The sequence below is a fragment of the Bos mutus genome, chromosome 1 (genome assembly GCF_027580195.1).
Source record: "Bos mutus isolate GX-2022 chromosome 1, NWIPB_WYAK_1.1, whole genome shotgun sequence".
Lineage (NCBI taxonomy): Eukaryota > Metazoa > Chordata > Mammalia > Artiodactyla > Bovidae > Bos > Bos mutus.
The window spans coordinates 21,680,993-21,699,598 of NC_091617.1; the positions used below are offsets into that span (position 1 = coordinate 21,680,993).

The following is an 18,606-nucleotide window of genomic DNA, read 5'->3' on the forward strand; positions in this document are numbered from 1 at the left end:
TGTGCAAGAAGAAATGAAAGCACAAAGAATCGCCAACTTGGGGAACTTGTAAGGTTGGAAAAAGAGAATGTTTGGTTATAATGATTGATTCAAAGATGGATAAGTAAGTTGTTTCAAGGAGAGTAATTTCCTGGGTTTCTATGGAGGGAAATTCTTTGAAAGATAACATTTCCATCACCATGTGAAGCTTAAGGATTAAGCCAATGAGGAAAACGAGTAGAACTGATAAATAAAGAGTAGTGGATACTTAGTTTGAGCCCCCTCGATCAAGTGAGTTTAAAGACTTGTGCCTGGACTTCTCCGTTTGAGGCATCAATAAACTTTCATGTTATCTGAGACAATTGCTTTTGAGTATTCTGGGATACACAATTACTTTGTTGATCTCTACTACATAAAATTGTTAATAAAAGTGTGTTGGCAACATGATTCTTGTAGGTATAATGTGTAAAACAAAGCAAAACAAAAATAGTTGACCCTGACCACTTCAAATTATTTTAGCTAGTTCTATTTTAAATAATATCACACACGACTGTTTAATAATGTCTTACTCTTAAATATTTATTATTATTTTCCTACCTCAGTCCCCCTTACTTTCTTCTAGCCCTTCTAAAAATAGGTTGTTGCCCATTTTTCCCTCAAATATTCAGTGTTTACATTACTACTAAACATAATATTCATGAAGTTCACTACATTTACAATGCTTGTACCACTATTTTTCTATGCCATAAGAACTCATCTATTCCCAAACAATTCAGTAGTCAGAAAAATTCTTTTGAATATATTTGAACTCTTCAGATATTCTATTATTTCTTTTATCCTCTTTTGCCCCCTCCTCTTGCAACACAAACTACTATCTTGGAACCCCCTGTATTTCTGCTCTAAACTGGAACATTTGTGGGGACAGACTTCAATTTTCTTCAATTACAGAAAATGTTGTTAAATATTATATAGTTGATAATTTCTATCTGCATTTACTGAAAGTCTTACTATAGGGATGGTGAGCATCCTGGATTGTTACTCAATTTTTCCTTATTTATCATTTACCATCTGTTTCTGGTATTGTACATCTGGGACTCTCTCCTCCAATTTATCTCTTCAAACTTGTACAATCTCTTTAAATTTTTTTAAGAACTTTCTTGCTCTTAGACTGACCTTATTTCAGCAGATTCTGCACTTGCTTTGCTTCTGCCATTTGAATATCTAAAGATACTAATTAGATATTTTAAGCTTCTCTTATATACCAAGTATGAGTATTTTACTTCTTGGTTCCACTGTTCTGTTTGTTAGCTCTTATTTATACTGTTCACTTAATTAAAACGCATGACCATCCATCATGACCAATTTAAACATGCAAGATAAAGATATGGTTAATCAAGAGGTACTTGGTGTGCCCTTCTTCTGCCAGTGTATACATTAATTTCCCCCAACATTTCTCTCCTCTGAATGGAAGTTCCACGTAAGTGGGTGTGACCCTGCAAGTCTTATATGGTGATTTATATGCAGGCTGGAACTTCTTCAAAAGCCACACAAGGAGGCCATCTTTAATATATGTCACACACACTAGTAACCTTCATTCTCTTTTTAAGCATCAGCTCCTAGTTTTCATTGTATTATTACTGTGCCAGTTGGTATATAATAATACATAGCTAGTGCTGGGGATGGGGCTGAGCTTGTAGGAGAGGCTGACAGGCCAGGACAAAGCTCTAGTGAGCCACTTTGATTAATTCTGTGCTACTTAATCTTACTCCCTGTACTTGTGTTTCTCCAGTGGATAGACTGGACCACTTACTATGCTTTTACAGCTTCATCTAGTATTTGTTACAGGTTCTTCTACCCTTGATTATCACTATAATCACTTATGCAGAAATTCATCACTGTGAAATTCCCTGAACCCTTTACTTTTGGATTTGTTCACTGTCATTTCAGTGGAATTTTGTGAGGTAAGTAAAGTAAATGATCCACTCATTCATCTCAAACAGGGAGTAGAAGTGTACTCCTTAAACACCACACGTTGAAAATAAGGTGTCTATATTTTACACACTGGGTTGGAAAAGGAAGTTTCTAACAAGGAGGCATAAAACACAACAGATTAGGGATGTCCAGAGTGTTCCAGAGATTCAGCACATAGCTGAGAACCAGAAATAAAATGTTTAGGGCTATTTCTTTTTCAGAAGATAAGGTAGGATCGTTATTATTGTTATAAAATATAGATGCAGTATTTTCTGCTTCAGTTCTCCAGTTTTGTTTGAATGTCAGCCTTCTATATTATTCATAGCAGGCCTCTGGTATTAACATGTGAAAGTGCTATTTATGCTTTAAAGCTCAAAAATTAATGTAAGCTTTTATGATATCAGTGAATACAGCCTGCTTTTGATTGGATCAGGTTCCAGAGGATGCAGCTGTGGACCACTAATACAACCAGAAATTATAGAGTTTCATTTCTTATGAAATAATTTAAAATTTATAACATAATTACATTTAATAATAAGTCAAAACTTTAAATTTTTAAATGTAAAAAATAAAAATCCAGTCATGAAAAAATCTTTTTGATTAAATTGTATATAATCTGTTACTTTCATTACAAAATACTTTTTATACCTCCTGACAGTTAGTTAAAGTAAACGAGTAAAATTTTGAATACTAAACTTGCATACCTTGCCTAGTATAGGAAAATAACAGTATTTGGTCACTTAAAATATTCTCCAAAGGATACTGAATCTCCCTTAAAACTGCAACATGAGCTCACTAGGTTGGTAAGAGTTTAACTCTCCTATATATGATGATAGACACTGGTATAGAGATGTATATGGGATATTTCTTTTGCTGCTCAGCATTCTATCGATATATCTCTAAATCTACCTTCACCTCATTGAGTTTCAAACCACAAGCCAATAAACTTGACTCACTGGTTTAGAACCAAGCACATTCTAAGTTCCTGAATCTCATTTTAGTTATTAACATAAAAACTCTTTCCCCAATGAGTGTAACAGAATGACAAAACAAGCATAAATTTGCCTCAAAATATTTGTTTACTTTCTGATGGACATACTTATAGGTAGTACTAAGGTGGTCCAACCAGTCCATCCTAAAGGAGATCAGTCCTGGGTGTTCATTGCAAGGACTGGTGCTAAAGCTGAAACTCCCAATACTTTGGCCACCTCATGCGAAGAGTTGACTCACTGAAAAAGACCCTGATGCTGGGAGGGATTTGGGGGCAGGAGGAGAAGGGGACGACAGAAGATGAGATGGCTGGACGGCATCACTGACTCGATGGACATGGTTTTGGGTGGACTCCGGGAGTTGGTGACGGACAAGGAGGCCTGGCGTGCTGAGATTCATGAAGTCGCAAAGAGTCGGACACAACTGAACGACTGAACTGAACTGATGGTGACATAATAAAAGATAAGATGGGAGAGGAGAAAACAAAGCAAGGCCTTGAGTCACATACTTTTAAATGTTATCCTCATTTTCTGTTACCATAAGTATGTATTCTTTCTGTTTTCCCTTATGCACATCCTTAGATGTGCAAGGGAAGCAAGACTTCCATGTAGCTGATTTGTTTTCTTATTTAACTTTATCACTCTCCTTCACGTTATCTTTTCTCCTTATAAATACACAAAGATTGTCTCTAATTTAAAAGACCTTTCCTTTAATGGTTCTGTACTTTTGAGTACTGTACTTTTGAGAATCTTTCTTCTTACTCTTTCAAATCACTTAACTTCTTTGAAGGACAGTGTGAATCTACTTTGCTTACTGGGGGGAAAAACAACAGCAAAATATATCCACACTTCCCACTAAATGTGTTCCAAACTGAATTCATAATTTCTCTGTTCTATCACTTAAGACTCTTCCCCACTGGTTTCTTTATTTTTGTCTTCATTGTTTTCCCAATTACTCGAACTTCAAAATCTCAAGTGATGCTCTCTTCTCACCCACAACAAATTTTATATATCTTTTCACTGCAGTGTCTTTCCTATCCATCCCTTTTCTGCAACCCCACTGCAGTTCTCTGACCCTGCCTCCATTCGTACTTTATTCAGCCTTATTCCATTCACTGCCCATTGGTTAGCACTGGACTAGATGCTTTGGGTGACAAGGAGATGGATCAGATATCTTTTTTACTTGGTTATTTTTATCCCTACCAATCCCAACTTCTCCCTGGTCTCTGACTTTAGTCCCTCCAATAAAAATCCATCTGTTTTTTCATCACACCAAGTTTATTCATATTCTGAAAAATAACTATAAATTCTGTCATTTCTTTTTCCCCCAATTCTCAAAGTTTTCCACTTGCCTTTCCAACCATCGTCTTTAACACATTTCCAAACTACCTTTCTACCTCCAGTTCCCCTCCTGCCCCATCAGTTACCTGAAGATGACTCAGATTGGCATCCTCAGCTATGCCTAGAGCCCCCTCAACTTTCCTATCCATCTTTATGAACATCTTTCTCTGCATGTCTCACCTTCCCTTCTCTGTGATCTCTGACAAAACTCAATCCGTCTTTTCAGTGTCGTCTCAAATGCCAACTATGCCTTGGGAATTATCTTAATCTCTCAACCAAATATAGCTTTCCCCTACTCTAAATCCTTCCAGTGTCATCTTTTACTATTATACAAATATTGCTTGCCATGTAGTATCAAACTTTACTTACAATGCAGTTTTTAACAGACTCACTCACTGATCTTCACATCAGTCACAAGCCTCCCACATAGTGTGACTAGCCATGTCGTCAAGACTTTGAGTCCTGAATGACTTAACAGATAAACCTCCATTTTCTCAGCTGTAAAATGGGGATAATGATACCTTTCTAAATACTTATTGCTAAGATTAAATGAGACAAATTTTTTAGTATGGGTCGTGTAGTTGACACATACAAGTTTCTGTTTATTCTCTCAAATATGGTGAATTAAAAATATATGTATTTGAATTATCAAAGTACATGAATATTATGACGTAGATTAAAAAAAAATGCCTTATGCTTGCATCCAGATCAGTTAGGTTAGAAAAAGAAAAGCAACTGAAAAAAAAAAAGCTAGACTTTTTTTTTAACCTTGCATTAATCCCAGTAATCCATAGATGCTTAATTTCTTGCTTCTTATTTGCTTCCATTCTGTGAAATCATTCATGTGTTTTGCTTCTTTTGCCCAGGTACTAAGCCAGAGATTCTGTCCAGTTCCCACCAAATTCTGCCCCAGGCAAGTGGCCACATTCAGCCACACCCAGAGCCAGCCGAAGGCGTGAAGATACTTCAGAATGACTGAAAACTTCACCTAAAAGCAAAATTGTTTTTAAAAAATGATAAATTACTGTAATTAAAAGTCACACTAAAAGCTAGATTTAAACCTACTGTGATATATTCTAAGCTTTATGACCTTGATTCAAGTTACCAACTCCTCTAATCCTCAGATTACTCATTTATAAATTGGAATAATAATAGTAGCCACCTTATAAGTACAAGCAAAGTACATGCACAGTTCTGAGGACTTTAAAATAAGTGCTCAAATAATGTTAGTTACTATCATTAACAAGAATATACATAGTGAAATATACACAGCTAAATATCTTTAGTAAATAAGAGTATATGCAGCTAAATATACATAGCTAAATAATTAAACATCACTCTAATGTCCGATAGCTCATTTGCTTTAATTTCTTCAAAATATTATATAGCAACTCCCTTCAAATTCAGTAAAAAATAGATGGTATTTGTTAATAATACTTACATGGGAATGGTTAGTAACAAATAACACTAGTTATTTTAGTACTCACCCCACCAACAGGAATCTTTTCTTTTCTCACTGAGAACTGTTTCCTTTGATCCAATAAGGGCCTGATAAAACAAGACAACGTCCTTTTTTTCCTTTAGAGTTTTAGATCAACCAAACATTTTTTAAAAGTTATATATTTTCAATCCCTTTTTTTGCATATTCATCTGCTTCATTAACAGCAACCTGACTTGCCTTGACAATAACTTTGTTTCTTTAATCTTCTGGCAGGGAAATTGTTTATTCTTCCATATCCCACATATTTTAGAGCCAGGGCATACTGCCTGATTTTTTCACCGTTTCTTCTAGAAAATTGCCCTTCAAACTTGAGCCGAACTCCTAGATTGTTTGAGCTATTCCATCTGGCTGGACCATAATCTGTGCCTCCTCAGGTCTTTGCCTCCTGTCCTACCAGAAGACTAGCATCAAGCTAATTCATGCCACCTCAGTCTGCCACCATTCTGGGGGATGGCATAGCTGACAAGGACAACTGTATTAAACTCAATCTCTTCTCAACTTCATGACCTTGATACTTTTAGAGTCTGTCAGCTGCATGCTACATTGGCCATCAGCTTTCATGACCATAAACCATGAATCTTATTACCTGGAACTAATCCACCTTTGAAAACCCAACTCTAATTATTCCAGCCTCTGGCCATAATGTAACCTCTTCTATTTCTAAATCGTACATTCAGTTAGTCTCACTATATTTGGTTCTTATTCTATCGAGACTCTCAGTTTAAAAATGCAACTTTCTATCATCCATGCTCCCTAGGATGATCAATGATCCTGGTTTACCTGGGATCTTCCTGGTTTTAGAATCAATGGTCCCACGTTCAGGAAAACTCTCAGGACTAAGCACATCTATGTCCTGTCTTGAATCTTTTCATTATTCAGCCTGTACTCCATGATTACATTTCGCCCAAATGGTGGTGATATTCTAAACTTTAGTAGTTTTCCTTTTCCTTCTATTAAGCTTCAACATTAGAACTCACAAGTCAGTCCTGATCATACTTGCTCCCTATCTGTGGAGTGCTACTTCAAAAGATCATAAAGCCCTGCAAACTGGCTCCACCATAAATTAGTATCTTCCTTCCATGTGGGTTTTCATAGTGCCTAGAAATTCTTGCATCTCTCAGAAGGGGCCTTGACATCCTATCTGATGGAGAAAGTCAACACAGACAGGGAAGTCAGTTGCCACACTTCCACATTCCTGCATCTCCACTCTGCCTTTTCTGACTCTCTCCTATAAAAAGCAAAGATAGTTCTCTCCTCAGATCCAAGGATAACCTTATGATCCGAATCACATTCTGCCCATTGCCTCAAAATACATTTATTAACTATAATTGTTTCCATACTTTCCTGCTGATGAGTCACTTAACAGTGCTTGATAAAAATGCAGATTGTAAGATTCCCGTCTGGAAACCTATCTTTAAAGGAATGATGCAAGGGATCATTTTATCGTAAGGCAAATTTTAAGATCCTCAATTGTTCTCTCTTTTTTAATCTTCATCTTCCTTTCAAGCATCTCTTTCCCATCAGCCCACAGAGAACTACACATTTTTCTCATCTTATAATTAATACCATCACCACAAAAATGATTTCACCCTCATTCCGGTGTTCAGTTATCCTCTTACTTCCTGCCTTCCTTCTGTAGCCAAATATTTTTCTGCCAAACCACCTTTTTTTTCTCCTTGAACTTTCCAACACCTGGCTGAAAGGGTTTCCAACAGTGGGGCCTTGATAAAGAAAGTACAATACTTACTGCTGTATTCTTGGGATACTTTGAAGATTATCTCACCTAAACTCTTCATAGAAATTAACATCATTGATCATCCCCTTGTTTAAGACATGTTTCCTTTTACTTCCTTACCATCATACCTTTGTGTTTTCTTCCACCTGTCTGGGTTTCCATTAGTTTCTTTGTCTTCTTTTAACATGTATATTTCATGACACTCAGCTCTAGTCATTATTCCTTTCGTATGCTCCTTTTCTGAGCAATCTCCTCCACCCTCAGTTTCAACAAACTTCTTCTCTGTTGGTGACTCTCAAATGGATTTCTCAAGTCCAAACCTCTTTTCTGAGCTCCAGATACATACAGTAAAAAGCCTACTTGCCATCTGCTTCATCTCTACTTGTTTATCTCAATCACCCTGCACTGAACCAGTTATTTCTTACCTCTTCTAAAGCTTACTCTGGCCAAAACACTTCCTCTGTCTCAATCTTGACACATTTCCAACCATCACCATGGAGCTGTCAACTCTTCTGGAATTGTATTGCTGAAGAAATATTTGGAAAATACCGAATAGCACAAAGAAGAACAAGGACAAAGGAGGAGAGAGAAGAAAGAAAACAGAGGAGGAATAGAAGCTGAAGAAAAATACTCATAATGCTAATATTCCAGAGATATCTGGTGCTAAGGTGCTTGTGAGTACTGCTAGAGTCTTTATATGTGTGGTGTGTGTATGTGAGTCTCTCAGTCATGTCCAACTCTTTGTGACCCCATGGACTGTAGCCTGCTAGTCTCCTCTGTCCAAGAGCTTCTCCAGAAAAGAACACTGGAGTGGGTTTCTATTTCCTTCTCCAATACGTGTGGTGTCATAATTCAAATGTTGCTCCATAACCAGTCTTACTTTTTTTTTTAATGTACACATGGTCTTTGCAACTCAATATAAAATGCAGAGACATTTGCCAACAAAGGTCTGTACAGTCAAAGCTATGGTATTTCCAGTAGTCATGTATGAATGTGAAAGTTGGACCATAAAGAAGGCTGAGGGCCAAAATATTGATGTTTTTGAACTGTGGTATTGGAGAAGACTCTTGAGAGTCCCTTGGACAGCAAGAAGATCAAACCAGTCAATCCTGAAGGAAATCAACCCTGAATATTCATTGGAAGCACTGATGCTGAAGCTGAAGCTCCCATACTGTGGCCACCTGATGTGAAGAGCTGACTCATTAGAAAAGACCCTGATGCTGGGAAAGATTGAAGGCAGGAGTAGAAGGGGATGACAGAGGATGAGATGATTGGATGGCATCACCGACTCAGTGGAAATGAGTTTAATCAAGTTCTGGGAGATGGTGAAGGACAGGGAAGCCTGGCATGCTGTAGTCCATGGCGTTGCAAAAAGTTGGACACGAGTGAGTGACTGAACAACAACAAATATAATCAACCTCAAATATCATTCTATAATAACATTTTATTCTGTCATATGGCAACATAAGATTTTATCTTTTTACTAAATTAAGACTTGTTCAACAAAATCAAAAGTTATGCCTGTTGCAGATTTTTCCTATTTTATTATTGTCACAATGCTCATTCTGTTTATACATCTCTCATGGTCCCTTGTAGGGACATAGGAACTTGAGACACGCTAAATTTTAAGTCATTTGATATATGAAATATCAAACTGACCTCTAGAAATTCTTAGCTGAGGTACATGCATGCCCCCATTTCTCCATGCTTCCCATTCTGTTTATCAGAATAAGAAATGGCTATTTGATCAGTTCAGTAGTTGTTCCCTGCCCATCTTTGGCATTTCTGTCAGGAAACATTCTGTGGAGGTCTTGGTACATGCCCTTTGCCGGATCAGTTTCACCATCAAAAAAAAAGATACACTATTTAACAGACACTTTCATTGGAATAGCTCCTGGTATATGATTTGGGTTAATTACTGTCATCATCCTTCAAGCCCTTGGCATGGCTTCTGTTTGGATAAGCAAATTTAGCATTGGTGTCAAGCCAAAAAATTAATTCTTAATGTAGTGGGATATAAACTGCTATGAAACCCAACTGTTAAAAGGGAATTAAAGCATCCTAATTAGACATAACTAACAAAGACCAATAATTTAATGAACACTACACAAAAAGTTTCAGTTTTTCCAAACTACATTGTTAATTATTCTTTTTCCACAAAAATACTGCATGTGATCCTGGGCATTTTGTTGTGAATAACAGGTTTTATTTGAATTTTAAAAGAGCAAATTATTTTGTGCTGGTAGAGAAGTTTTAAAAATGAGTCTTGTTCTGTCCTTCAGAAACCCTTGGGAAAGTTGGCACAATACCTGTCTGCATATTTTTGTATAAAATATATAAAATTAACATACTGAAACCATTATCCCTGATCTGAGCATACAGTTGTAAAGTATGGAGTATGTATGGGAGGATTAAAGTGATTAATAGAGCCTGACATGAAAGCCAGAAGGGGGCAGTCTAGATGCTAAAATGGCATTTTCAGTTTATTTTATTCAAGGAAGATAGAAATAAGGATTTTAAGGAAATAAAATAATTAATATATACCATACAAAATTAAACCACAAAATGAAGAATAAAATGTTGAAACAGTTCCAATTATTTTAGTCCCTATTTGAAAACAAAACTAACACTAGTAAAGTAATGCTCAAAATTCTCCAAGCCAGGCTTCAGCAATATGTGAACCGTGAACTTCCTGATGTTCAAGCTGGTTTTAGAAAAGGCAGAGGAATCAGAGATCAAATTGCCAACATCCGCTGGATCATGGAAAAAGCAAGAGAGTTCCAGAAAAACATCTATTTCTGCTTTAATGACTATGCCAAAGCCTTTGACTGTGTGGATCACAATAAACTGTGGAAAATTCTTCAAGAGATGGGAATACAAGACCACCTGACCTGCCTCTTGAGAAATTTGTATGCAGGTCAGGAAGCAACAGTTAGAACTGGACATGGAACAACAGACTGGTTCCAGATAGGAAAATGAGTACGTCAAGGCTGTATCGGAGAAGGCAATGGCTCCCCACTCCAGGACTCTTGCCTGGAAAATCCCATGGACGGAGGAGCCTGGTGGGCTGCAGTCCATGAGGTTGCTAAGAGTCGGACACGACTGAGCGACTTCACTTTGACTTTTCACTTTCATGCATTGGAGAAAGAAATGGCACCCCACTCCAGTATTCTTGCCTGGAGAATCCCAGGGATGGCGGAGCCTGGTGGGCTGCCTTCTATGGGGTCGCACAGAATCGGACACGACTGACGTGACTTAGCAGCAGCAGCAGCAAGGCTGTATATTGTCACCCTGTTTATTTAACTTATATGCAGAGTACATCATGAGAAACGTTGGACTGGAAGAAACACAAGCTGGAATCAAGATTGCCAGGAGAAATATCAATCACCTCAGATATGCAGATGACACCACCCTAATGGCAGAAAGTGAAGAGGAACTAAAAAGCCTCTTGATGAAAGTGAAAGTGGAGAGTGAAAAAGTTGGCTTAAAGCTCAACATTCAGAAAACGAAGATCATGGCATCCAGTCCCATCACTTCATGGGAAATAGACGGGGAAACAGTGGAAACAGTGTCAGACTTTATTTTTCTGGGCTCCAAAATCACTGCAGATGGTGATTGCAGCCATGAAATTAAAAGACGCTTACTCCTTGAAAGAAAAGTTATGATCTACCTAGATAGCATATTCAAAAGCAGAGACATTACTTTGCCAACAAAGGTCTGTCTAGTCAAGGCTATGGTTTTTCCTGTGGTCATGTATGGATGTGAGAGTTGGACTGTGAAGAAGGCTGAGCGCTGAAGAATTGATGCTTTTGAACTGTGGTGTTGGAGAAAACTCTTGAGAGTCCCTTGGACTGCAAGGAGATACAACGAGTCCATTCTGAAGGAGATCAGCCTGGGATTTCTTTGGAAGGAATGATGCTAAAGCTTAAACTCCAGTACTTTGGCCACCTCATGCGAAGAGTTGACTCAATAGAAAAGACTCTGATGCTGGGAGGGATTGGGGGCAGGAGGGGAAGGGGACAACAGAAGATGAGATGGCTGGATGGCATCACTGACTCGATGGACGTGAGTCTGGGTGAACTCCAGGAGTTGGTGATGGACAGGGAGGCCTGGAGTGCTGCGATTCATGGGGTTGCAAAGAGTCGGACATGACTGAGCAACTGATCTGATCTGATCTGAACGTCATAAAGTAATTCTAATTCTTAAATTTCAAAGGGAGAGACTCTCAAACATTATTTGGTCCATATTCATTTCCACCTTTTCTCTTGATGGGTAGTCAGTTTTCCTGAGAATCCTTCCACAAGGAAGATTCATTGTTCTATCTCAGTATATCCCCCTGTAGAGAGTATTTGTTGTCGTGATTACTTCCTTGTATCTTCCAATCTCTAGTCTATCTTAATTCTGCACAAATTGGAAAAAATTGAGTATGTTTAAGAAATACAAGTTAGGTTGAAAGTCAGGAAAATTTTCTCCGTATCATGTTGTCTTACCAAAAAGTAAAGCAGATTAAAAAAACAAAAGCTAGACTAGTGATCATATAGAAAGTCATAAAGTAGGAAATACATGGACATATGTAAAGAAATGCACATATTTTGGAGAAATGAAAATAAGTCTCTGATCTTTCATAGACAACATAAAAATGGTATGGAGGATTCAGGGACCTCCAATAACACTTTTATCACTTTTAATTACTTTTAGTAATTAAAAAGTAAGTTTGAGGCCAGACTGTGTTGACATGAATGTACCATAGTAGAATGAGGTAATCTTTTTGATGTGATCTTTACTGAAGAAGTAACTTTCGGCAAGCTGGTTTCTGTTTGAGCCTCCATAACTTGATAAATGTTTAGAAACCATATCTGTAAACAAACCTCCATAAGGACTAGGGTTCTTTTTTTAAGGAAAAATTTTGCAAAAGTGGTCCACCTGAAACTTTGAGAGGTTCCATTTAGATATAACTAAAGATGACTTTTAAACAAGGAAAATTATTTATTATAGAGGAGAGGGTATGGTTATGTTTACAACAATAATTATGACTTTTTCACTTTTAAGCTTTAAAGCAAGCTACTCATTGAGTGTATGGTGAGACTATATACAAATGAAAACTATGATCCAGAGATGTGTACAAATGCCACAGCACACAAATTTCAAAGTCTGCTTCAGTGTTTCTGCTTCAGTGGATTTGCTTTTCTTGGATACCCTTAAAAATTGCACTCATATAAATGAAACACTGTTATAATGGTAAGAAAAAATAAAATGATAGTTTAAAGTTCCCTGGGTGTTCTTTCAGTCTCTAGTTATTTATTCATCCATTCACAATGCTTATTGAACACTAGGTTACAAGCTATTGAGTGTTTAGTTGAAATGTGTTATTTAGATGGCAGTAACAGAGAACAAAAAGACAAAAATTCCTGCTCTTATAAAGCTTAAAACCTAGAGGTGAGAGAAAGACAAAATACAAGCAAATACATTTTCTACTATGCAGGTAATTAATAAAAATTATGGGGAGGAAAGCACAGAAGGGATATTGTGATATAAAATAGGGTGGTTGAACAAGTCTTCATTGATGAGGTGACACTTGAGGAAAGACTTGCAGAAGTTGGGAGAACATAAGCCATATGGATATCTGGGAGAAAAATGCCCTAACTAGCGGGATCCCAGGGAAGGAGCATGTCTGATTGCCCAGGAATAGCAGAGTCAGGGCTGCTGGAATAGAATAGTGAAATGAGCTTTAGGAGGTTCTGAGATTAAAAAGATAAACAGGTTCAGGTCCTCCAAGGCTTTAAGCATATGTGCGTGCTAAACTGCTTCAGTTGTGTCTGACTCTTCATGACCCCGTGGACTGTAGCTTGCCAAGCTCCTCTGTCTGTGGGATTCTCCAGGCAAGAATACTGGAGTGGGTTGCCATGCTCTCCTCCAGGGGATCTTTCTGACCCAGGAGGGAACCCACATCTCTTAATCTACCTGCATTGGCAGGTGGCTTATTTACCACTAGCACCACCTGGGAAGCCCTTAACAGGCCCTTGTAAAGACTTGGGATTTCACTCTGAGATGTGAACCTTTGGAGATTTGGGACATAAGACTGATATGATCTGACTCATATCTGTGAAACAAACAACTTGATGTATGTTGTGAACAGACAGTACAGGGACAGGCTGTTGGCAGGAAGACTCATAAGAAGACAATTTTGTGATTTGGACAAAGGGCAGCTGTGAAATTGATGAGTAGTGTTTGAATTCTGGGTTATTTGATATATTTTGAAGATAGAGCCAATGGGGATTTGATGATGAATTGGATGTGGAAAAAGAGAGAGGTCAAGGGTGATTGCAAGATATTTTTATCTAAGTAACTGGAAGAACAGTGTTGCCATGAGCTGAGATTAGATGTCAAAGAGGAGGGTCCACCTCTGGGGTTCAGAGGACAAGTTGGGCTGGAGATATAAACTTGGAGTAAAGGTAACTAAAGTCAAGAGACTGGATGACAATACCTAGCCAAAAAAAAAAAAAAAAAAAAGAAGCAGTCCAAGATCTTTAGGATCAAAGAGGAATAATTTAGTTTACCTACTCATCTAAACCTGGTATACACACAAAGCTCCAATCTGCAGCATCTGTATCATACACACATTCATAGGACTATCAATCCTTTAAAATAATTCAAGGTTGAAACTACAAAATCCTGAGCTATTAGATTCTAAAGTATTCATGTCTCTGTAGTTCATTCCAGCTCTCAACATTAGCAACTTGGACACAAGGCAGCTTTCAGTAATTCTAGCTGCTTATTTTTAAATGACTCATTACTATTATTTCTTTCTTACTTTCAATCTTCTCTTTGCAACTGTTGGGGGTAGATTAGGTTAATTTTCTTTAATCACTGCTCATTTTAGTTACTTATAAAAAGGAAAAATAAGTATAATATAACAATTCAGAGTCAGAGTTTTATTATTTTTTTGTCTCTTTCACTTTCTCATATTCTTTCCTCTCTCCTTCCGCCTCTCCCTTCCTTCCTCTCGTTTTTCTAAATAGATTCATTTGGGGGATATTTTTAGCACTTACACACACAAATCAGAGTAGATTTCTTCTGGTAGAATTTGACTAGAAATTACTAAGACTTACTATGTTTCCCAAACTAAGTCACATACATCTCACTTAAAAACTTCGACACAACCATGTAACTTATAGTTTAAAATTTGGAAACCACTAAGTACATTTTATATCCATCATAACATATAGATCCTTTTTTATAGGATACATTTTAAATGCTAAAAATGTAATTAATTAGTCTGTAATCCCCAAGAGTCGAGTATCTTCCTAATACTCACCTATCATTTTGCACCAGGATTTGGTCTTTCAGTACAGTTCTGGAGTTGATTACACTGACTTGCTTTAAAGCATGAGCTGGGAAGAAGATGGTGAGTGCTTTTATATCCATAAAGGCAACCAATGCACAAAATAGAAATATCATGAAAGATTATACAAATCATTCTTTGTGTTTTGGATTCGCAGGTATACTGGGAGCCCTTCCATTTCCCCCAGTATTTCCCCCTCATCTAAAATGTCCTGTAATGTCTTGATAAAACTAAAATTCTATAATGAAAAAGCCTACAGAAAATTCTTTTTTAGACATTAGAGAGAGTGCTAAGTTGTTTTGGATCTTCCACAGAAGGGTTTAATATTTGCCAAAGTGGAATGATTTTCTTTATTTAAAAGAAACATGGAATATCATCAAGTCTTATTATTGTAAAATGCTATTATGGTGAAAATTGTTAAGGAAATACAATGTAAATTCCCCAAATCTCTGTCTTGTTCTTACTAATTTCAGTAATATTAATAACAGCTTCCTATCTGTCAGCAATATTCTAAATGTTTTACATATTTTAACTCTAATGTTTCAAAATAACCCTGTGAGGAAGATCCTACATTATCCTTATTTTACAGATAAAAAGTACAGAGAAAGCAGGTTACACAAATCAAAGCAGGTTACACAAATCAAAGTCACACATCTAGAACTACAAGAATAAGGTTCAAGTTGTGTGTGTATGAATGTGCACTCAATCGTGTCCAACTCTTTAACACTCAATGGACTGTAGCCTGCCAGGCTCCTCTGTCCATGGGATTTCCCAGGCAGTAATACTGGAGGGAGTTGCCCCTTCCTTCTCTAGAGGATCATCCTAACCCAGGTATCTGTCCCTTGTCTCTTGCATCTCCTAAACTCCAGGCAGGTTTTTTATGAGCTGAGCCACTGAAGAAGCCCTGAGGTTCAAACTTCTGTTAGTGAATTCCATGGGAAACATCTCAGAGTTCGGCAGATTTTTGTCTTTTTTTTCACAGTATAATACTTGAATTTCAGACTTCTTATTTTTAAAAGGAAGAAATTGGAGATTTCTGAGCTCTCTACATGCGTTCTATGCTTTTTGTTTCTAGAAGTAAACATTTGGCCCTTAAAGGAAGCATCTGATTTGCATCAAGTGTCTCTGTGAAACACAGGATTCTATGTCTCACAGAATGAAAATTTGGGGATGTTGTAGCCTCTTCTGCCTAGGGCACATTTTCATCTTCATAGCTGATAATGATAAACATTTACATTTATGTATTTACAATTTACAGAATATGTTCACATACATTGTACAATTTGAGCATCAGAATGACCTGATAAGATAAAGAGAATAAAATAGGTAAGCTTATCCATATTTTTCAGGGAAAAGTAAAATTCAGGACAAGTGACTTGCCTAAAGCCCAAAGTTGTCAAAGAGACAAAGAGGGAGGGGGAGAGAGAGAGAGAGAGAGAGAGAAAGATTGACACACTCCTTCCTGTCTTTCATTCTAAGTCAGTGGGCTTGTTCCTACAAATTTGATATAATGTATAAGAGCTTGATTGGCCTCTGGCATGAAACAGAGGCAGCGAAGGATTTAAATTCTGCAATTTATCACCTGTCTTAACTTGTGCAAGATACATATTCTTTTTGTAAAATCAGGACCATGCAGCCTCAGGAGGTTTTGGGAGAGATTTAAGCAAAACATTTGTGAATATACTGACAAAATTAATACCCAAGATATCCTAGCTATCATAAGTATTATTAGTATGGATAAGAGCCTAAACTTCTAAATATAAATATGTAAATTCACCTTTGTATTTCACATCTTTTTTGATAAAGTCTTCTCTAACTCTTGATTGATTCTGTTTTATAATATTCCCATGAGGTGACACTTGTAGATTTTTCAGAGCTGGATGGATTTTTAGAGATCTCATGTATCCAAGCCAAATAATAATATAAATTCTACTTGAAAGAAAGTGAAAGTCGCTCAGTTGTGTCCAACTCTTCGTGACCCCATGGACTATACAGTCTATGGAATTCTCCAGGCCAGAATATTGGAGTGGATAGCCTTTCCCTTCTCTAGGGGATCTTCCCAACCCAGGGATTGAACCCAGGTCTCCCACATTGCAGGCAGTTTCTTTACCAGCTGATTCACAAGGGAAGTCCAAGAATATTGGAGTGGGTAGCCTATCCCTTCTCCAGTGGATCTTCTTGTCTCAGGATTGAACTGGGGTCTCCTGCATTGCAGGCAGATTCTTTCACCAGCTGAGCTATGAGGGAAGCCCATAGATTCTACTTCTCTGTCATCAGCTCTGGTAGTGAGAGGGTGAATGATAGGAAAAGAAGAACAAGTGTGTGAGTCATCAGCAGGGAGGAAAGGCAGAGCAGGGACATAGTACAGGACTGGACACAGCTGGCCCAAGTCCAAGGGAAATAACTGCAGGAATGTGACACTAACTGTAACTAGATTTGAAGTTGTTTGGTGGGATGTTTTATTATCAATTTTATATCAGTTAATCTATTTTTTGCCCTGTTCTGTGTAATCAGTAATAAAATGACAATATATATGGCTGACCTTTTACATATATCTATCTAGCATTATCATGAGTAATATTTTGCCTGCTTTTTAAAAGCTTTCATATATTTTTTACTCAGCATCCAAAAAATCAAAATCCCAGAAATATTCACTTTAGAAAACATATTCTATTTCCAGTATAAAAATGATCTCTACTCACCACCTTTCTGAATTGTAACAGAGAAGACACAATACTGAAGTAATTAGAAAACAGTTCCATTTACATTTTTCTAATTATGGCATATTTCTGATGGTGAAATTGTAACATCTATTAATGTCAGCCCAGCTTCAAGAAAATTTTCCACTTGTTACCGCAGAGGACTGGTGTACTTAAGTTTTATCAGTGCTGGGAAGGAATGATGTTTTTTTCCAAAACTGGAGACTTAAACAAGAGCCACAGCTTTCAAAAGTGTGTTCCATATTTTATGGTAAATTAAATATTGAACTTAAAACTTACATATTACCTGCTTTTAAAGCTGTATTTCCCAAGGTAATGTAACTTATATTTCATGTGATCTTTAAAATAAATAGCAATACTGGCTCATAGCAATAAATAGCAATACTGGCTCATTACAAATCATTCCATTAACTCTGAAGAGACATACTTTTGGTAGAAGCAATGGAGGCAGATTCATCTGTTTAACAGTTATGGCGTGCCTAGCATGAGGCTACCTAAGTGCTAGGGACAGAGACAGTGACAGACTGCACCCTCATTCTAGCCCCTGACCAAGTAGGCAAGGGCTCATTTCCAAAATTGCTAGCCCTTAAGAAAAGATAAGGTGCTTCTCTTACTAAGAATGACCACAGCCATCTGATGATGCATCAGATATTTCTGAATGCATCTACATGTAGAACATTTCAATTTGAGAAAGGAGTGTAAACAAGGAATAAAAAAAAAAGTAGTGCATACCTAATGTATTAGCGTAGAAAAAAAATCAGCAAAATGGCTTTGTTTTTTTTTTTATTTCATGGCATTCAACTACTAAATTGCACTGATCCTATTATGAACTGGTTTCATATCTTTCTGACTTTTACATCCAGGTAAAATGTAAAGTGAATTAAGATAACAGTTCATGCAGAAAATACTAAGACATAACTCTATGTTTCTTTTTAGCCTGGAATTTTGAAATAGTCCACTGATTTTATAGTCATTTCTCAGTGGTGTTCCAGAAAGGGATAGCACAAGGATCCCGATGGTGGTCTATA

The 18,606-nt window shown here is 37.1% G+C and overlaps 1 protein-coding gene across 3 annotated transcripts in view; it reads right to left on the reverse strand.

The window, feature by feature from the left end:
- The window catches only part of LOC102270159 (multidrug resistance-associated protein 1), a 97,244-nt gene that overhangs the window by 20,732 nt on the left and 57,906 nt on the right, over positions 1 to 18,606 (reverse strand). For all 3 annotated transcript variants that reach the window (XM_070367724.1, XM_070367706.1, XM_070367715.1), the window contains 3 exons: positions 14,832 to 14,907; positions 5,768 to 5,828; positions 5,049 to 5,268 (listed from right to left, as the gene is read on the reverse strand). In XM_070367724.1, coding sequence (XP_070223825.1) covers positions 5,049 to 5,268; positions 5,768 to 5,828; positions 14,832 to 14,907 — 357 coding nt within the window. The remainder of the gene's footprint in view (positions 1 to 5,048; positions 5,269 to 5,767; positions 5,829 to 14,831; positions 14,908 to 18,606) is intronic.